The sequence below is a fragment of the Rissa tridactyla genome, chromosome 7 (genome assembly GCF_028500815.1).
Source record: "Rissa tridactyla isolate bRisTri1 chromosome 7, bRisTri1.patW.cur.20221130, whole genome shotgun sequence".
Classification (NCBI taxonomy): Eukaryota; Metazoa; Chordata; class Aves; order Charadriiformes; family Laridae; genus Rissa; species Rissa tridactyla.
The window spans coordinates 20246814-20269086 of NC_071472.1; the positions used below are offsets into that span (position 1 = coordinate 20246814).

At 39.5% G+C, this 22273-nt stretch overlaps 1 protein-coding gene across 7 annotated transcripts in view; it reads right to left on the bottom strand.

Moving 5' to 3' along the window:
* The window catches only part of FIGN (fidgetin, microtubule severing factor), a 318372-nt gene that overhangs the window by 84964 nt on the left and 211135 nt on the right, over positions 1-22273 (bottom strand). For 4 of the 7 annotated variants that reach the window (XM_054207889.1, XM_054207890.1, XM_054207891.1 and 1 more), the window contains 3 exons: positions 20790-20933; positions 19435-19525; positions 18505-18674 (listed from right to left, as the gene is read on the bottom strand). In XM_054207889.1, coding sequence (XP_054063864.1) covers positions 18505-18529 — 25 coding nt within the window. In that variant the 5' untranslated portion in view covers positions 18530-18674; positions 19435-19525; positions 20790-20933. Of the gene's footprint in view, positions 1-15490; positions 15631-18504; positions 18675-19434; positions 19679-20789; positions 20934-22273 lie in introns of those variants that run through there. The other 3 variants (XM_054207893.1, XM_054207894.1, XM_054207895.1) reach the window with 3 other exon arrangements.

The following is a 22273-nucleotide window of genomic DNA, read 5'->3' on the forward strand; positions in this document are numbered from 1 at the left end:
ACTTGAACAGTCCTCTATTTTATTATAATACCGGGTGTTCCCCCCCCACCCCCCCGCCTTCTGGAAGATTTTTTTTTCTGTACTGCGAGTTGTTAAAGCTGAAATCCACAGTGATATAGACCGTGTAAAATGCCTAGTACAAGAAGAGGTTTTTCCTCCTCTCTTCCTGGACTCAAAGTCCATATTCTGACTGGTACAGCCAATTTTCATATTATTTTTACATAAATGCTAGACAAGCATGTCTGCGTTGCTAACCTGGATCATGAAGATGAGAGCGCACAGAATGTACATGTGCATATGCACGTGCATAAACATTTTAGTGGGTGGTCCACCATTTCAGTTATATTTTACTAGTAAAGTATTGTATACAAACATGAATACTTCTCAGTAGATAAATATATATATAATTTCAGATTACATCAAATCACAAAGCATCTTTTTTCCCAAATCATAAATGCCTTAGCAGAATAAAACAAAACAAAACACTATTTAGGCGTTTCCTTCAAATGCATTGTTCCAGGAAAACCAGATTTAATTAGACAAATAGCATTTTAAAGGCTACTGCTTTATAATATGGTACTCTTGAAAATGATGGGGGGTTGTGAGTGAAAACACCATTCTCATTTAGCTCTGTGGTAAAAAAAAAAAAATTACACACACTCACACATGCTAAACATTTTTTTTTTTTTTTTATTATGGCTTGAGACAATGGGGAAATCTTATGTCTTCGCAACAGTTCCAAGGCCACACTAATCAGGTGTAATTTTTAATGAACACTGACTGTTTGGTGCTCATTCAAGGTATTTCATTAGGAGGTTATTCATTTAAAATAAATGTTTCAACCATATCAAGCTGTAACCTTTCTTGAAATGTAAATGAATGGTTTAAATGAGAAGATTAATAAAGAAGGGATGTTCCAATTCCAAGCATGGCATGCTATGTATTTTTAAATTTGTCTATGCCAGATGCTGTCAGTCAGAACAAAAAACTGTCCAAGCAGACAATCTGTGCGTCTGAATGTTGATCATGTTGGAAAGTAAAGGGGGAGGGGGGAGAGAGTGTGTCAAGGATTCATGGTCCTTCATCTTTGCAGTAGAGCAAACACGTCTCTCAGTATAACGACAGACAGCTGCTTCCACTTTCTAATGTGCCCTAACTTAGATCACTGAAAGAATTGTCAGCACTCAGAGAAACACACAAAGATAACACAGCCAGCTGCCATGAAGGGGGAAACAGCACAGCTCAGAAGAAATGGGATTTGTTCCATTTGCATGATGCTGGCTCCCTTGGGCCCCTTTCTTTCAAATCCAAAGCACAAAAGACAACACTTAACATATTTGCTTAAAGATGACAACCTCATGTTGATTTCATTTGGATGTAACAGTGTCAGGATTACAGATATAAGAATATATTATATCTGTAACAGAGACTGACAAATGTATCCATCAGTGAAACTGTCTGATTCATCTGCTTATACAGCCATTTTACCATCCCAAGGGTGCCATCTAAGTAGTAACTTTAGAAGACTGAAGGTCTAATTTTATTACACCACATTTCAACCTACTAAACAATATTATTTCTAAAATAGATCATTTTTATTGGAAGTCTCCCTGATGAAAAATCCAGTAGACACCGGAGAATTTATGAACTGTATGGGTCCTTTGAACTCAATATACTGCTCATTTTAAGCAACTTTCTTTATACACGATCAAAACCTAAGCTCAAATAACTGAAATTGAGCTAAAAACATAGATGATAATGGTACCTATCTTAATATTACATCATAGTCTGTTGTTATTTGAATGTTTGCTGTTTGGCAGTCTGTCACTATTTAGAGTGCTTCTTGTTACAGTTCTGCATCAATAAAAGAGTTTCTTCAATAGAAACTCTATGAATAATTATTGTTCTTCAATACACTTTGATGAGCTACGCAATCTAATTTTTGGTTAAGGTTTTTATTGGGCACTCCAAAAGTCACATGAAAGTGACTGAAAGCCTAACGCGCTACTCATCACACTGCGCTGCAGCTGCAGAAACAGAAAACCAAACTAAGGGGCACACATTTGCAAGATCGTCTGTCTGCACAGTTTTATGGACCGGCCTCTTTTTTTAATCAGATGAAACAATTCGGCTGTGGCTAGATTCTCTCTAGTCTCAAATGCATTACACTGAACTGTCTGCCGGCCAAAGTATCCCCCACCCCACCACCACCGAGTGACTGTGCATAATGCTCTCTATGTGAACTGCTTTGTCTAGAGGAACTCAAAACTGCTTGTTGCTATCTGCTGCCACCAAGAACTGCACTGTAATTCACTAGATTGAAGTTGTTTTGTAAAATGGAGTTAACTGCTGTACGTGGAATTTCAGCACAGCAGATGGTTACCAATGATTATTTTCAATTTGTTTAGTTTCAAGCAATGGGGCTGGTTGGGAAGAGCAGTGAGGAGCACAGGAATGGGGAGAAGAGCGAGGTTAGATACGCTGACTTGGAATGCAAGTAGTGCTAGATAGCATAGCGTTAAAAGGAGAAAAAAAGAAAAGAAAAAAAAAAAAGGTCTCTGCTCCAAACTGCAGTGAAGCTAAGGGAAAAAAAATAATCGGGTTTTATACACATATACAGATAAAAAAAATAAAGAATACAACACTTAAAAGGGGGCACTTACTGATCAATCATTCTCTGTTCAAGAGTTACCTTACATTTTAAATATTGGAAATGGACTTTAAAGTTTCCAAAGGTAAATTGTCTCTATTCACATTTTGCCATCATTCAAGTTTAAATCACTCTCTACTATAAGTGGTTCAGTTGTTGAACTGGAAATGGAAAAGGAACCATTTATGGACAAGTGCACATGAACAGAAATTAAGCTGTAAATATCTGGGCTGGGCCATTATTGTAGTCCAGAAACATCTGGGGCTGAAGCCCAGGCTGGGCCCCGCTCCTTCTGTGTTCAGGTAATTGCTTAGATGATTTATAACTTACTGTTTCTATTAAAAATGGTTTAAAGAGAAATTTGGAGCCCGAATTCTAAAATGACTTTGCTCTTGCTTTCATTTGTCCAGGAGGAAAAAAAAAAAAAAATCCTTTCCCATTTCTCCCCTTTCCTACATCTAAGAGGTACAATGTTGCACCGCAAGAACAAAATTCACACTTTTCTAAATTCAGACCAAAGACATGACACATACCCTTCCAGCAAAAAAAAAAAAAAAAAAAATCAGAGACCATCCATTCAGCTTACATTTGAGTTGCTCAGTGCTTTAATACTTCCCATTAAAATTAATTATGAATTATTTTCCCCACATAACTACTTTCTTAAAAAAAAAAAAAATAAATTCCTATAAACTGTATCAATGCATTCACAGCACATTCACTTGTCCCTGCTACTTTGATCCACCTGACGGTCAGTTTGCTCTGCCTGCCACCACGATGCCAGGGGTGATGTGGGCACCCAGGAGGGACCATGTCCCTCACAGGGATGTTTCTGGCTCTAGGACTTGCTTCCCCCACTCATTTCAACACAGTCTGATTTTTTGGCTTTCAGGATGAGCCAAAAAAGCCACCCATTTGACAGGGTGGAAGAGAAAGGCTCAGGATATTGGGGTTTGGAGGACACCAATCCTTTACTGGCAGTTAGGAAAAAAAGATTACCCTCTCCCAGGCAGAATAGCAGGGACAGTCTCTGACTGTAAACAACTCTGTCATCAAAAAACTTGGTTATTTAAGACTGAGCAGATATCCTAACTATATTTCCAACCCTTTCCCATGACAGGTAAAGCGTATTCTAAGAGTACCCCTAACCCTTGCAGAGATTAGGTTTGTAAAGCGGTTAACCATGCTGCCCCCCAGGTGTTACGCATCCCTTTTTATTGAGGTTTCTGTATGTTGGGCAGTTTACTGCACAGCTCCAACACACAACACCGAGCGAAGGAACAAGTTTGCAACCTGGGTGTATGCCAAGGTTGAAGTGACACACTACTGATTGTCTCAGCCCCTTGGGAAAAAGCGGATTAGATGAATCACAAAACAATGTCACCATTATTTCTCCAGTAAGTTAACTATCCGTTGGCCGCAGGTGATCAAGACATAAGAAGTATGACCTAGCACTTTCACAGATTGTGCTCTGCCTTGGAATTTTTTCTCCCCTGCATCTCCATAAACCGTAATTATCCTTAGACTGACAAAAACTCTTTGACATTTTGAGGCAATGGAAAACTTTGTGTATGGGGTTGCATCTATCTAGGAACATACTAAATAAATCTTCCAAACTGCTTACGGGTTACTGTCAAACTCCCCCAACAAAATTTGGTCCAGTACCACCAGTAAAGCAGATACCATACACTTTGTATACCAAACAGGGTTTTAATTTTTTTTTTTTAAATTACTTTCAAAGAAAAGGTTGGAAAGCTAAATTGAGTATAGATCTCCTGATTATAGGCCAGGTGAGCTACAAAATCAAGAAAACCAATCCCTTTAACTTTAGCTTGATTCTTTCTCTTTTCCCTGTGTTGTACAGAAATGCAGGAACTCAACAATGCAGTTAAGCTTCCTGGCTCAACAATAAATGTGCCGCTAAAATGCTGTATTCATACAATTAAAAAGCAAAGTTTACCCAGAGTAACAGGCCTATCTGTTCAACTACACAGAGGATTTAATGAAGTCATCAGCAGGACATACATTTCCTCCTTCAAAAGTGTACATGTTCCAACCACGTTTCAATTCAAACTGGCAAAATAATACTTAAAAACGCTCAAGCAGAAAGTGCCCATGTTAAACCAGTACACTTTCAGGAAAGGTTGCATACTTGGTTAATGACACTCTGTGTAACAAAGTTTTCTTAAATATATATTTCTCCCTAAACATACTCACATTCTTAGACCAAAACTAAACTATTAATTGGGGCATGTCTTAATTTATGGTACCAAATCCAAGAATACTTGCCCTTTTGTTCTACTTCAGTAGATTTAAGGAAAACTTGAAGCAGACTATCAGATTCATTTGAATTATTGGAAACCCTCCGATTTCTAATGGTGATATAGTGGAGTAGAGAACTGTGATCAAACATTTGAGCTGAAGAACAAGTCTGACTGCACATAAATATCAATGTTAGTAACAATAGCCCATAGGAGAACAAGAAACTGCAATATGGCATTTCACGAGAGAAAAGGGTCGAGCAATTGAACCTAGGTGATGGGAATAGGGTTAACTGGGTTTAATTCCACCTGAATTATTTATTATCTATATTTTAGTACATAATAAATTTTAGTAGCTAATTTTGTAAGTCTCAAATATTGTGCACCGGCTTCTGTAGTCTTTACTATAGTAAAGAGCAGTGTATACCTAAAGAAAGATTTCTACCAGGTGAAGAAATAACTATGAGCGAGCCACGTGGTTATACCATAGTGGATTTGAGTCTTTACTTTCATAAAGTTTCATCACCACTAAAGAAAAAAAAAAAAAAGAAAGCAAAGAGCATAACAAATACAAAAGCCTTCCACCAGATTAAAAAAAAGAAAAAGAAAAAAAAAAGGAAAGCAAACCACTTATTGTAGCAAAACTCCAGGAATAACGAGGAATATGCACAGAGATTTTATCATGCAACACAAATGGGATTCTCTTTGTTGGTGCCAGCTTTAAAACTTTCTGCAGATGGTTGCGCGGGTGAGGGTCTGGCAGCGGAGGTTATTGGCGTGCCCTCTAGAGGCTGGATGTCTGGCCAAGGAGCTTTTCAGCAGCTACTAAAACACAGAAGAAACTAACAGAACTAGATCTGTAAGCAGTGCTAACTCTTTTTATTTTTTCAAGCATATTTTATGTACTCCAAGAAACTGTAAGTATTAATACAGCAAACCAAACCTCTAAAGGATTCCTGTCAAGTATAAATACATGCATAAACACAAGATATAATTGAAAAAGTCTTTGCTTAATGAGCTCACGGGTGCTTTGGCACGGTGCATAAAATGTAGATTTGAAATTTTAAGATGATATATCAATTCCCACAGTTGGGCTTTGGAATCAAAATAAAAAAATAAAATCTATTCAGCATCAGTTCAGATTCAGGTTACTCTAACATGGAGCCACACCCTACAAATAACAACAATAAATTTTCTTACCACCCACCTGTGTAGTCATAAAGTGTGGATCTTTTTAAAGGCAAAAACATCTCAGGGTAAAAACAGGGTCAACTTTTGCATTGGCAGTAAGTAAAAAGCTCTAATATACCTAGTCAGTCATACACTAGTTGAAATACAGTCCACAGAGCACTTAATAGCTCAGCCCAACAAGCATATCACCAAGTGGAATTTGGTGCACAAATGCAAATGGCTGGATACTTTTTTTCTTAAACCGTACATGATTTTTGTCCTTATTATCTTACTACTGACAGCAAGTAAGTCTTATTACAGTTAACTAGGAAATAAACTTGCTTGTCTGAAATCCAGCACTTTAGAAACCGTATGCTAGTAAATTATATTACAACATAAAAGAAATGCCTCCTGAAAGCAGTTATCCTGTAAGAAACATGGATGTACAAGGTTTCACTTCTTTCAGTGCCTTTTTACCACGTAATGAACATATTAATAGCTATCCAGTCACAGTCTTTTGCTTACAGTATTTACAAAATACCCCAATTTGACACTGGTTGGTATATATAGTAAAAGGAGACACCACAAAGAAAATAGTTATTTCCACCTCTAAAAGGATAGTTAAATGATAAAGTAACATCATTAATGAAAAACTCATTATTGCAACTACACAATACTATCATGCCTATTCATACTTAATTTTCTTGTAGAAATTATATTAAACAGCACAGCATATAATCGGTTCTGATTGGGGGTAGGAGAGAACCAGTCGTTAACTATGACTAAAATGACCAGTTTTCCAGTGCAGTTGTCTTCTAATTAAATCTAAGTGTGGAGCACAGTCATTGAGATACGCTATAATGATTTGCTTGGAAGTATTTTTCCCTTTTTTTTCCCCCCCCTCTGCTTATCAGAATACCTTACACCTTCCAAAACTAGAGCAAGGGGAAAAAAAAACCCACAAAACCAAAAACAAAAAACCAACTTGCTACTGGCAGATGCCATACCAAGGCATGTATTACTCACCATCCTTCTGCCCACATTCGGGAACGCAGCTCATCTATTTCTTAGCTCTTCCTGCTAACAGGTACTACCTCAAAAATCTCAGAACTGCATCTCAATTGCGATTTCAAAAAGACAAGCTTCGTAGTGACAAACTAGACTGCCATTTTATTAGCAGCAAAATAAATACAGTTGTAGTACTCATTGCTGCATTAAGCTACAGCAATTCCCCCATTTACTGTTAGCTGTTAGGGATTACACCGTAATCTGGAAGCTGTTCTGGAGCTGTCTGCTCCAGAACAGCTTCCAGCTGAGGATCCAACAATGCCAGTACTGTACCCCCGAGCAGATACACAGAGAGCCTGGCACCCCAGGAGTATATTAAGCGGGTACAAGTTTCTCCTCAGTTTATGGCTAGTATTTTCTATGAGATCAGACTTAGAGAAGAAATAAGTTATTATATCAGAGTCTCTTATCTTTACAATGAAAGACTGCAGGTCACCTGGTAGAGGACACAACAGATATTAAAGTGATTATAGCCTTGATCTTAGTCAGAAGATAGAATTACATGCGTGTTGGTAGAGACGTCAATAAGACCACGCAGAATGGCACTTTTCTGTGTTTTAGGAGCGCAGTATTTCTACATTTACTGTATTTCAAATACAAAAGAGTTTCACAGTGGCAGGGTAAGACCGAGAGGCTGGGAGCAGGGTAGAGGGGCTGGGGGATGTGAGTAGGCAGAGGAGGGGGGCACAGAACGGCTTTGAAAAGCTAGGAAGGAGAGCTTCTATTTCTCTGCAATGGGTTTATATCAGCCAGGCTTAAATAATGGTATTGCAAATTGAGGCCCAGGGGAATTTGGAGCGTACAAGTGAGCTTTTGTTCGCCAAACCCCAAAAGGTATGTGGGAGATTTGGGGGTTTGTTTCCATTTAAATGGCATACATATTTCTAAACCATAAGTTAAACTATTTTGCACTGTTTATTGTATGGCCTTGCTGATCCAGTACCTGTTAGGAAAAATATTTTTCCTAGCCAATATAGTGACAACTCTTTAAAGTAACAATTATCTATTACTGTACTTAGCATTTTCATTTCCTTCCCTTCAGAACTTCTGAACAAGGAAGAAAGCAACAAATCTAATAGAAACCTCATAAGGAAAACAAAAAAGACGGGGGGGAAGATGGGGGGGAAGAGGGGGGGAGGGCAGGGAGCAATAGAGAAAAAGAAGAGCATGGTTAAAGTCATTTGAAGGGATGCAAGCTTTCCAGTGTAAACACAGAAGCTAATTAGTATGTTGTGATTTTAAAACATATTCTGTCATCAGAAAGCAAAATAGAAATCTGTACTAAAAAAAAAATAATCTTTTGAGGTCTTTAAAGCGGGTGGACAAAAACATAGGCACATAAAAACATACGCCTCTACTCTCCCCTCCCCACACACATGCACAGATACAAAATTGGGTTAGTCCTCTGTAAATAGACTTAGCTCCTGTAAATATATCTCAGGATTTTAGGTGTACTTTTTCACACTGTAAGATTTCTATACAAAACCAGTTTAATCTAACTCCCTCTGATTATTATTAGAAACTCATTATTTGAGGACATCTATCTTTACAGTAACTATGCACCATTAAGGAGCACAATGCCCATAATTGTTTAAAAAAGCCATGGGGGGGAGGGGGAAGGGAGAAGAGGATCAGGAGGAGGGAGAAGGTAACTAAGGGAGGTTTTGCAATTAGAACAGCATCATCTACTTTGCATTTTGCTCCTTGGAACATTTACACAGAAACAAACTGGTGTTAAAGTTTCCTCCATCCAAAATCACAAATGAATCATTCATTATACCTTTATGTAACACACATATTTTTGACCTGAAGAATTTAAAATGTGTTCTTACAACCACCGGGAAAAATCAAAAGCCCTATTTACTCTCTCATACAGCATTAATACCTCAAGAGGGAGATTGTAGCATTTAAGAAGTACAAATAAAGCTAATGCCTACCATTTTCTGTGGGAATTCTTATAACACCCATCACCTGGCTTGTAAGATTTGTTGCACACCTGCAAATCCAAAGTCAATACAAATTGCAGGGACTGAGCACCTCCAATAACCGAGCACCCAGAAGTGGAAACCTGAATTGCACTTGCTGAGATGCAATACAATTTGTGATGCTATCTCAGCCACTCAGAGCCTTCAAGCTCAAACTGCAGCCGTTGTAGCAGCTCCGAAACAGAAAGGAACAGTAACTTTAGCTAAAACCGACTTGCTTGTCATGAATGAAAGCAAGGACTTCTACTATGTCTAAACAGGTGACATCTTTTTTTTGGGGGGGGAGAGAAGAAGTGTGTTTGCTAATTATTCAATAACAAAACACCTTTCCTCAATGAGTGGTGAAAATTCTTACTCCAAATGAATACTAGTGTCAGTTTGTCTGTTATTCTGTACCATATGGATAATCTGCTTGGTGATGGAAGAAATGCCACATTATAACTCTTTCAACATTTCTAACCAGTGAAAACTTTAAAAATGTCATTCATTAAGGAGCTGGTTATTCACAGTCTCTATAAGCACATGATGAGATATATTTTACCTACATCCAACTTTAAAAAAAAAAAAAAAAAGAAAAAGCTTCAAACAAAGGCTTCTCAAACTTACCTAAGTATGTGTCTCAACAAAGACATTCTCTGCATGTTAAGGTGTGCATGTTAAGGATATGACTGTCCCATTGACAAATGCTAGGGGCCAAATAATGAGAAGTGCTTCATACCCCTCTTTACATAGGATTTACTGACTTTCAGCTTCAGCTCTCTACCAAAACTAATATTAATCTGAATAATAGATCAAATTTCTTGATAGGCCTACCATGGTATCAGCTACATTAATGTTACTGCTAATTTTTTTTAAACTGACAGCAAAAAAGTACACCAGTGTTGTAGCATAAAGAATGCCTACACAGGGCAGGAGTATGAAATGAAGTGAAGGGAAGCCAAAGAACAAAATGAAAATGAAAGATTAAAAAAGGTTAACTGCTGCATGGACAGCTTTCAAAATATATTTATTTCAGCTTTTGTTGAAGGCAAAGAGTGAGAAATAAAGAATTATCAGAAATTCTATAGGACATGAAAAATTACTATCATTAAAATAGAGTACCTGCCTATTTATGGTATGTTCAATACAGCACCAGTACAGATATATAGTTAATGTAAAGCTGCAGATCTAACACTAGTAAACACAAAACTGCTTAATTTTGTAAATTAAGTGTATGTTCAGTTGAAGAGTTAGCAAATTTACAGTCACTTTCCATATTAAAAATAACTGAATCTTGCTAGTTTAAACACAGCAATTTTCTGACTGATGTATGGGGATATCCAGTTCACAAATTATCACAGGGCACTTTAAGCCTATAATACTTTCATACAAACCAGTACACACTGTTTTAAAATTTAATTTCTCTATTTTAGTCATGCAGATGACCTATCAATTAAGTTTAAAGATCTTCAGCAAACTCCATATGTATTTTAAATAAAACAATCGTATAGAGTGTAAGAAAGGATTCTTAAAAACATAGTGTCCAAACTGAGTTTGCGTACAGCAACATCGCACTATTCTTTCAAGCTGCAAGAGGAAACAGAATTGTATTCATATATCAAGAGTATATTTCTCCAATACTGTATGTAGTGATGTGGTCCACAAATGCCAACAACAAGAGACTGAAAATAGAATCAATCCTTTTCCTTCTCAGAAACAATCTTGTAAGCACCTGAGTTCCCAAAGACATAAAAGAGTAGTTACTTTTCTGAGGTCTTTTGATATCGCTCTTCATGGTGGAGCTATCCACGAGTGATGGGAAAGATCTCTTTTGAAAGTAAATGGTGCGCCTTCAGGTGTGTTCAGATACATCTTTGCTGTTCCTTTCTATGTTTCTCAAGTTTTACTTGAAAAGGATGCTTGATTTTTTAAAATTTGGTTTAGGTTATCACAATGGGATACCTTATATCAGTCAGTGCTCGCAAACCTTATTCTTCCACCATAGAATCTAGCTGTTTCTTTCTCTGTGTCAACACAGGAGGCTGAAGTAATCAGATAGGTCTAAAGAAGACAGAGGACGTTAACCTGCACTTTCTCAGAATCTGTGATGAGTAAGTTCATACTTTCAACATGATCACACTGAGCTGTAAGGTATATAAATAGCTACCTTTCATCTAAAAGCACAGATATCACAGAAGTTTGTATAACAGGGCTATCAGTTCATAATATTTTAAATGTCAATATTGATACTATTGTCAGGGATTAATAATTTCTGCATATAACTTTATCATTCCCATCCACCCTCTGCTGTCACTCAGTAATATAAAGTAATTGTTACCTCTTTCCCTCACCATGTCTTCAGAAGAAACATACACACGGTAACATCTGTTGTACTGTCTAGGAATATCTTTGCAGCAGTACAGTTCTCATAGTTTTATTAAGTGATAATTCAAGCTTACTGTATAAATGCTTTTTTATTAATGACTTGCTTGTATGCTAGAATGGAGGAGACTGAAGGGGAAAAAACCTCTCAGAGGAAAATAGGGATGTTATTTCCAACATATTAAAAGGCAAACAGCAGTTGTTCTAAATCAAGGAAAAAAAAAAACCCCTGAACGAGAGCATGAAGATACATTCCTGCCACAAAGCCCCGTAACCCACCAGGTCCAGCCCCTTCTCCCATCTCCTCTCAATATCAATTTTCAAATTCCATTCAGATTAGCAGGAGTTATGCAAACATGCATTCATGTGTCCCTTAAGGGTTTTATCACACTGAAGACGAGAAACAAAAAGTTTAATTATGACCCATACCGGAGAATCATTCATTCAGACCCTGCTTAATTAGATGTGAGACAGCTATCTTAGATCATGAAGTTCGACCACAGTATGCTCCTACTGCCAGAGTATTAATGCAAATAAGATACAGATTACTGAAACCAATTTATCATCACCAATCTATAACCAGCTTGACACATGCACACATTCAAAAATATCACGCAAAATAAATTGTGGCATACATCTTCATACACTGAGCAATTCATATACAGAAAACAAACCATGTGCTTTAACAAAGAGTACATGATGCATTAAAAGTAGAATACGAAAGAGTTAAAAACGGATAACAAAAAGTCCAAGCAATATGTGTTTTCAAGGGACCTGGAGCAAAAATGGGCTTGCATCACCGAAGTTTGCTATTGCATCAAAATCTCAGCATTTTTGTCCACATCGCTTTCAGGATATTTTAAATTTAACTAACAATATACTAGCAGTAGATGCACTATAATTTAAAAGAACCAAGAAAAATAATTTCTCGGTAACAGTTAAATAATATGACTGGTAATTGCTATTTCAGTGTTTCATGGCACATCAGACCACACACTTAATAGACGACTATAAAAAAATTAAAAAAAAAAAATCAGCCAGTGACATGGCAGTCATCTGTAGTTGCATTATTTTTAATTATAGCTGAAACAGGTGAAACTTTTTTCCATATGCAAAAAAAAAAAACCAAAAAAAAACAGTTTAAAGAACAAAGTTTTATTCCATTATTTAACTCTAATAACACATGGCTGTTCTTTCTATTGTACAAATACAATAGCCATTGTAGTAAGGAGTGTTGCTTATATGATTAAACAGATAGTTCAGTATTATGATATGTTTGACAGGTACTGCTACTAGCACTATAGGAACAGACATACAATATTGTTATTACCATACTGTGTGTGCCGATAGCTCGTAGCAATATAACTCAGCAAAAAGGAAGCACAGACTCCGCATTTTCATCACTGCAGTCGTCTCCGTATGCTCTTAATCAGTAGTGCTTTGTGCAGATTACACTTTCTAGTATTCTTCCCATTCTCAAACTGACCTGTCGAAGCCCAATCTCTCCCACAGTTTCTCAAGACTTTGGTAACCAAGATTGATACCAACTATTTCTCTTTCCATTTTACCCTCACTTGTCACACAGTGAGACCAACATCAACAGGTATTTAGAAGCAATAGTAGTGAAGTCCACTTGTATTTAGTAGGTTGCTACAAATACAAATTATCTTCTAAGAAACATAATACATATACACGCATTCTCTTTAACATGCTGATCAGGGGGGTGGCAGGTACAATTATTAAAGGACTGAAAGCCTTAGATTTCCTTTGACCTCCATTACAGTCTGGGACTCTCTGCTCCTTGAAGGATAAGATTGTATTTGTCAAACCTATGGTAACATATTGCAAGTGGATTTTCTCTGTTCTTCTGTATTAGCTATCATCCTTTAAAGGAATACATTTTCACTAAGGAAGATGTATATGTTGTTTTGAGATTCAAAGATTTTTCTTTTTTCTTCTTTCTTTTTTCAAGAAAAAAAGAAAAATTGAATGATCTTAAGGAATTTTCTTTATGCTCCTATTTCTCACACACTCTATAAAAATATCATTGACATAGGGTGAAAAGGTCGCATGCCTCACAGAAATGGAACAAAGTACTCCAGTAAGGTTTTTCACCTGGAAAATATCCCTATAACTAATTCTTCGTATTGGAAATTTTTTATTATTATTTTAGCAACCAAAAAAACTTCAGGCCTTTTCCCAGCCTAGAGTTCCCTGAAGTGATCTTTCCCATAAGGAAGATAAGTTTTCACTTAGAGGATAGCATCTCTAGCAGCAAGAGTTTAATACTCTGCAACAATATCAGGGATACGCAATCCTGAATTTACAGCTCTTCAAATTACTTTTATAGCTATACTGTTCATTTTGGATCAGATGCTTATCTAAAATTCCATATATTTTGGTAGCCATAATATCTGATTTAAAACAGCTTCCAATAAGCCAAAGAACGGTACTGAAAAAAAAAGCCACTAAAAAAACCCCAACCAAACGTGGGCCAGATTCTGGGAGCTGTAAATTACTGTAGCTCTTTAAAGCTAAACTATTTTACACCAGCTAAGGATTGGGACCACTATGCACAATTCCACTTCAAAGTTGATGTTTTTCCACATGCATAGTGCTTTGCTTCGCATCTGCTCTCTTAATAACACATGAGAATTTCTAACTAGTTTATCCCAAATTCTTTTTATAGTTATTTTTACGTCTTTTCTTATCAATGACTGAGGCGGAGAAAAAAAAGTGCTGATTGATCAATTAATCAAGCTTTATTGACATACAATATTCCTCAATACTTCAGAAATGTCTGCAGAACAATTTCCTCCAATCATAAGATCAATGAATCAATGTAAAACCCCAGTAATTAAATTTATCAACTCGGTATCAATACATCTGGCACTTTATGAAAGTATTATGTGAAGTTTGTTCTCTTAAGGGATATATTGATTGAGGGCAAGGAGCCAAATATTTCTATTATTAGATCTGGGAACGCTAGATCAAAACTCGGTCTGTTATAAACAACTTACGAGTGTTTCATATACACAGATCTCATGCTGATTCTGTACCATTAAACCCACGCCTAACAAGCAGATAAGCCTATTAATTGATGATTAAGACTACAGGAAGATCAGTCATTATATTCAATGCTTCTTGTATGCATGCATTGAACAAACATATTGACAGGAACCGTACAGAATAATTTTCCTCTAGGAATTATATTTTAAAAAAGGAGCAGAACATCTAAACAAAATCAGATTTCAAACCTTGTTCATGCAGCATAAAATAGCCTTAATTAATTAATTACATTTTGAAACTAAAGCTTTGCAGTTTGAAAAAGATTATCACATCTCTCTCCGTTGTATATAGTAGTTATTAATTGAAAGGTGAACAATGAAGCTTAAAGATGACACATCTGACAAGAGCCATATTAAAAACCAAAACAAGGAAACAAAAATGCCATCTGAGTGTTTTACGATTTAATTTTTAAAGGGCTAGTGTACAAACTATTCTGGAATATATTTTTAGTTGCTATCCCTTACTGCATATGCGTAAGCAAGTAGGACACAAAAGTTCATGAAGTGCCATTTTATCATTTATAAGAAAAACAGTAGCAGGTTTTTTATATCAAGAAAAAAAAAAAAAGAATTTTTGGCTCTGCTTGAACAAAATAATTCTTAAGGAACAGCTAACGACATAAGACTGTCATTTTCCCCCCCATGAACTGTATGATAAAGATATCAATAACAATACAATCTTCACATTTCTAATAAAGAAGCAGCAAATGTCCCTGTGCTTTCACAGATGTTGCAATAAATAAAACTAATTTGATCGAGTACTGAACATATTTTACTATGAAGGGAGGGAAATAATGACAAAAACCCCAAACCCACCAGATTCATGTAGGAGTCACATCCTGTTACAAACATCAAACAACAATGAGCCTTTATTACCATGCTATGATTCCTTCATTTCAAACATGATTAATTAGCAAGTATAACACTCACCAAAACTCCCACCACGCTGCTGTTAGCTGCCTATTTGCAAATGGGTGTCTATCAAGTATCCATAAGCAGTATTAGTCTCATTTATGACACTGAAGAAAAGTCGTCAAAGCATCTTGCTTTAAGGAAGATTTCACTCATACCTTAGCCAAAAAGAAAAGAAAATAACAGAAAACAAAACCCCAAGCACAAACGCACACCAAAACCCTCTTTTGTTGAAGGGATTCCTTGATAATCCAAACACAAACTTCATGCAAAATGAAAAACTTTTCTAAAAAGTTGCTAAACAATTAAAATGGTTGAAAATAAGTAGAGACAAAAGATGAGTTTAGACTTTGTTTTGGACTTTTTTTTTTTTTTACTTGAAACCTCAACTTTATATTCAATTTGAAATACACTGCTTCTGTTGAGAATGAAAGTGTGGTTCATATGTCAAAAATGGAAACAAAAAAGTATGAGATGAGGAAGACACACTTAGCAGGACTCTTAACACGTTTTAAGCTGTGCAAACAGATATCTTCAAATGTACCTTACTTGCAATAAACATTACTTTGGCAGTAAAAGAAACTTTGTTTCACAGGGAGGACAGGTGGAAACTGAGATTACAAATACAGAAGAAGAAACAAGAAATGAGATGAGAGGAAAAAAAAAACAAAAACCGAAATTGCCTTCTCAAGCTGAACTCTATAAATACCATCACAAAAACAACGGAAAAAAAGGTTTAATTTGGAAGCAACAGATGTATTCCTAAACAAGAAAATATCCCCGATGAAATAATGCACGGGCATCCAGAGAGGATCTTTAAAAGTATGAAGAGAGATGCCTGTGTGGCAAAGCTAAAGTTTCAATGTGAAAACAAAAATTATGCAGAAGATCCAATGCCTCCTTGGTTTACCAGCTCTGTATCACAGATACTTGATGATTTTGTCACGCCCAGAGCAGAGTCATTTTTAAGTGCAAATCCATCCTACTCTCTCCAGCTTTTCAATTTTATAAATTTGGCATCAAAAACATCAAAGCAGCTTCCACTTCGGACCTAACTTTTAGAGGATCAATGTGACAAGTCACTGCTTGATAGATGTTTCTCTTGATAAACGACTTGTTCAAAAGAGACATTGTAGCTTTCATTTCCTGACCACAACACACTTTTAATTTGCAACAGCAGAGCTGCTCGAGTGTGACTAGTTCCCACTTTCCAGCCTTTCAGGATTGTGGCACTGTCAGGCCTCATACATGGGCAAAACAAAAAGTCAGAAAGAGGTGCATCCGCAACAAGAATTGTGGCGAAACTTTTCCTCAAACAGGAACCTGGTTACATTTGATTTCTCCTAAGGGTGAGCTTTTAAATCCCCCTCTCATTCACTTCTAATCCTTAACATTTTAGGGAAGGGGGAAAAGAGAGGAGAAATCATATTTGGAAATATATATATACTTAACTGCCACAGAATATATAAGGCTGCCTAACGGTATTGTGTTTATTATACATATATATATATATTACTGCTACTATAATTATTATTATTATCTGAGAATCGCATTTAACAGTCCAAAACGTCCACACCATCCAATTTCAGCTCTCAGCATACTGTCCGATTCCCGATTTAAAATTTATAAATGTAATATCCTCCTCATCACAAGCAGCAGTCCAATCTGCTCTGAATATATATTACAGCTTTAACATCACAGAGGGAAATCTCCCATCTGGCAATCACATTCGCTCCAACAGCTCTAGGAAAAAAAAAAAAAAAAAAAAGAAAAAAAAAACACGTTCCGCTCTCGCTCGCTCGCTCTCCTCCTTAAAACATTTCTCAGGGCAAATTATGTGCATCTAAAATAAACAGTTGCCTTATTGATCGCTTCAAAGTCAACAAGTTCTAAATGCAAAATGCAATCAGATTCTTCACATCATATAGCACCCAGGATATGTTTAGCAATATAGTCACCTACAGCACCAAAATAGGAGCGTACATTGTGCAACTGCTCTCTCAATTTCTTTCTTGCATTCAGATATGTTATTACGAGAGATCATCAGCCACACACGCCAGACCTCCCCCTTATCCCAAACACACACACGCACGCACACACACACACTCGCTCCCTCTCCTAGGGTCTCTCTCCATCCTTATTTGTTGCTACCACACGCAATTAAAAGTGAACGTACCCCCTTTTTGGTTGCACAAAACAGATTATTAGTCGCTTCTGTTGTTAGTTCCTTAGCCTTAATTGCATACCTAGAGGTGTATCTACTGCACCACAAGGAGATCTATTGAAATTCCCCATGCTCCATTTTATCTGACTTTTTTGGAGGAGGGGGCGGCGTGGGGGGCTGGAGAGTGACCGTTAGAATGAAGCCAGTTTCAGCACCTGATTATTTCATTCTGTTACACATTGAGAGCAGAGCAGTGGGAAACAGACACTTTTAAGCTGAGCATAAAATACCACTTATTAAACAGTATTAAACATTTGGCTACAACAGTAATTTTGTTTGTTTACATGCAAAACATTCCCCCATGCCACATCAGTTAAAACCTCTAGCAGATGATTACATTGAAAGTAAGAGAGGGAAAAGCAGCTGGAGTTCAAATAAATACTCAAAAATTATTAGTTTGCAAAAGGAAAAGATACAGTTTAGGCATGTATGTACGAGTACATAGACATATAGGTGTATATATTTATTGATACGCATTTTCCCCTTCTCCAGTCACTGAGTTTTACTAATTTACATACCATTGGAGTTCAGTGGTGTATATAGTGCACTGCTAGTAACATGCAACTTTAGGTTTTACAACTGAGATCAATACAATGGACAAAACTAATGCTATAATCAAAGCAGAAACGATAAACAAATGATAGCAAGAGAAAAAAATGCTTATATATACACAAGCGAAAATATACTATTAAACATTAGGTATTTATTACAAAATATTTGCATGCAGAGTCCTCAGTGCGTTATCATGCTATTTAAATTTGTCTTTGCTATTTAGATGCAAAGGAAGTAGATCCCAAAACGGACATACCATAAACACTGGTGCTACTGATCATTTCTTGCTGGCAGCACAAAAAGCTGAATTGGATTTTTCACAAGCAGGAATTCCAAAGGTTGCTTTTCATTAAAGCCACTTTTCCTCTCAGCTATCAAATGTCACTGCCTTGAAACGTGGGCCCTTTCGTCAGGTATTCATTTAACCTACATGCATATAATTAAGTGGGAAAGCAACATCAACAAAAAGGGGATCTCAGATCACAAGAGAAGAAAGAAAGGGGGAAAAAAAGCACATGACCAGGAATGCAAGTCCATGTCAATTTCACTCACTCCCATTGAAACTAACAAGAGCTCCAGGGAGGATAGTAATAGGATCAGTGGATTGTATATACCATTAAATTATACATCTTTCTCTCCCTTCCGAGCCAACAATACGCCCACCACGCTGTACCCCCTCCAAGATGATGTGCTTACATTTTACTGCAACAGCTCCTCTGACATATTCGTGCCCCCCCCCAGCCAAGACACAGCAATTTAAACCTAACTTTTGTTTTGAGAGATTCTTATTTGCACTTATTTGCTCAGAAGTTAGTTGCCTCAAAGTCCAGCCCCGCGTTACCTGCAGTTTATTATTTTCCATGCAACTTAAAAATTAATCCAATTAGGTGGAGGAGGAGGTGGGCAGGGAGCTTGCAATCGCGAACTCTTAATCTGCCTACTATTGTTGGCAATGATGAAGGAGGAAAAACCATGCACTGCGATTGTATATCTGTACTTTCCAGACTACGATTAGGAAAGCAGACCGGAGTGTTTAGTATCAGAAATCGACTGCGAATTAGGGAAAATATTTAGGGCGCGAGCGGGCGATTAAAAAAAATAGGCGGCTGTGTCGGAGAGCTTCAAGATTAAATAAAATTTAAAACGATGGTAGGAAGACTAGGAAAAAAAAAAAAGATCTTCTTACCTGGAGATTTGGTACAAGAACCCGATAGGTTAGAGTCGCATCGATCCAATGTGTTTGCTGATGAATGGGGGCTCGGGTTAAGTGAAGGTGCCTATGATTTGAAATCATTCCAAGTTTTTGAAGGGAAGACTGACTGCAGCCTCTGCCATGTTGGAATTTCAAACCCAAAACAGCTGCTTTGCAAGGAGCCAGCATGCCAGCAGCTGGACGCCTGCGCAGAGCGCCGCCGAGCCAAATTCAAATCACTTTCACGCGAAGAGCCAAAGATCAGTTTTCAAAGGGGGAGCGGCGCGGGGGGCGGGGGCGCTCCGCGGCCCTGCGCGCCGGGGCCGCCGCTTCACGCGGGGGGCGGCGGAGCGCCCGCGCCGCGGTCCCGCTCTTGCTCCCCGGGGCGGTGGGACGGGGGCGGCAGGCTCCCTCCGCGGCGGCGGGGCTCTCCCCGGGCGCGGCGGCGGCGGGGCTCCCCCCGGGCGCGGCGGCGCTCCGCGGTGCGGGGTGTGCGGAGGGGTAGGGCCGGGGCCTAGCGGCGGCCGGCGGCAGCGGGCCAGGGACCCGGCGGCGGAGGTTCCCCCGGCCGCGGCCGCCCTCGCTCTGCCGCGGCCGCCCCGCGCCAACCCCGCCTGGGGCCGCGGGGGGCGTCCCGGCTCGGCCTGCGCGGCTGCCCTCGCCGGCCGGCTCCTGCGCCGCGTCGCTGGGCGGCCGGTGTCGGGGCTCACTGGCCGCCGCCGCCTCCCGCCTGAGGAAAATGGCCGGGGTGGAAGTGCCCCGCGCGTCGGCGGGCTCGTCCCGGCCCGGGCGGCGGCCAGCGCCGGGCAGACGTGCCCCGTCCCCCCCCCGCGCTGCTGCGGGGGAACCCCGGCAGCTGCCCGCCGGAGCCCGGCTGTTAACAACCGCGGTGAGGCATTCCCGGTAGCCGGCAATGGCTGAGGGGCCCCGGCAGCCACACCTCCCTCTGCCCGCACTTCCCCGGCCCCGGCTCGGCGGGGGATGGCAGGGAGCCAGCTACCCCGGCCCACAGCTGCCGGGGACTCCCCTTGCATAAGAGGGATTCCCCGGGGGGCTGTTAGACGGGCTTTACAGCCTCTTTATGCTGACAGGGAAGGCATGAAGTGGCCACACAGCACAAATTGGGCCCTCCCTCTCCCACACCGGTTATGCTGTCTCTCGCAAACGAGCCTTTCTCCGGCGTGGCCGACCCGCTGTGCCCGGTGCTCTCACACATCCCGTTCCCTCCAGGCCCTCCCTGCCCACCCGCTTTCCTGTACCGCCGCTGCGGGAAGGGGAGCTAGGGCTTCCCACGAGACAGACCTGCATCCCTGGTTTTACACCTGGTGGGACTATCAGAGCATTTTTACCTTCTCTTCTAATGGGGAAGAAGCCACTCTGTCCGGATGCTGTTCCTTGGCTCTGGCTTAGGGTCCTCCTGGAGTGGTTTCACTTCCTCTCTTCCTGGTCCTGCTGAGGAGCTAAGGATGGCTTGGGAGGGTTGTTTGTCCATCCTGGATGTGGAAGAAATGGATTAAATTTTCTTAGCTAAAAAGGAAAACGCAGTGGGCACTGGAAGAGGCAGAGGAGACCAGACCCAGGGGATTAGCATCTGGAGGAGTGGGAACGGGCTGGTTTCCTGGCTGTTTTCCTTCTCAGTACTGTAGTAGGCCTAAATAAAACTCAGAAGTAGTTGCCAGCAGAAGCTGCTGTGAGCTCTCAGTCAGTCCTTACGCTATCAGGTAATGGAAGAGGAAAAGAAAGGACCAGAAGCCCTGTCTGATTCGTGTGGTCCATGAAGTGATTCAGTCAACCCAAAACGATTTTTACCAGCTGAAGACTATTTTGGGAGACCTGAGCCCCCCAAGTGACAAAACTGCACCTAGAGATTGGAAATAGAAGGACAGAGCAAAACAACTAGACAAACTTCTGCTTGTTAAGGAAATGGAAGGTGTTCCTAGCTCACTTGGACAGCTAGGGATCACACTGGCACTGCTAGTGAAATTACAAGGCGTCCTGAAGCAAGGAGCTGGTTCTAGAGATAGGTACAGCTTATACTAGCAAAACTGCTTTTGTTTCCCATTATGTCCAAACTAAAATAAAACATACGCGTGAAAACACAGTTTAACTGATTATTGGGATATAGAGAGCTATTTTTAGAACTTGCAACATAGCTATAGCAACAGAAACATAGAAATAGCTTTTAGACAACTGCCCAGAGTGGCCAGCGGATGAGAAACCCCACCACAACACCCACTGTGGCCCAGTCTGCAGCACACTCTTCTGACACCTTTTCCCTGCCCTCAGCATCGGGTGGCTATGAGCAACGGGCCCATGGCCTGGATCAGCCCGTTGCCTGCGCAGATAGCCACCCATCCACCCTTCTATAAGAGCTCGTGGGTATTAAGTGGCAGCTTTGGCATTAACACAAGTAGACAACTGTTCCAAATGCAGGTAACGCATCAGTAGCCTCTGGTGTTCACTAGTTTGACCAAACCGTATGTATTACACCTGATGCTGAAATCCGTAACACAGCACATTGCCTCTGCTAGTGCTGCCACCACCAAGCACTGAAAATAAGAAGACATTATCCCAAGGTCATGAGCTTGGTCTGAAAATCATATCGTTAAACATAAAAACGATTCTTTTTGTCTTTGTTACTTTATACATCTGGATTCCTTTTCCCATTTTTTTTTTTCCAAAACCATGGCACTGTGCACTTTTTCTCTCAAGTGAAAGATGAGTTTCTTGCACAATTACAGAGCTCCATGACTTGCAGTTGTAGGGAAACAGTGGCAACTATCATAAGGCATTATTAGATGTGCACCAGCGTTTGAAATTTTCCGACCAGTGA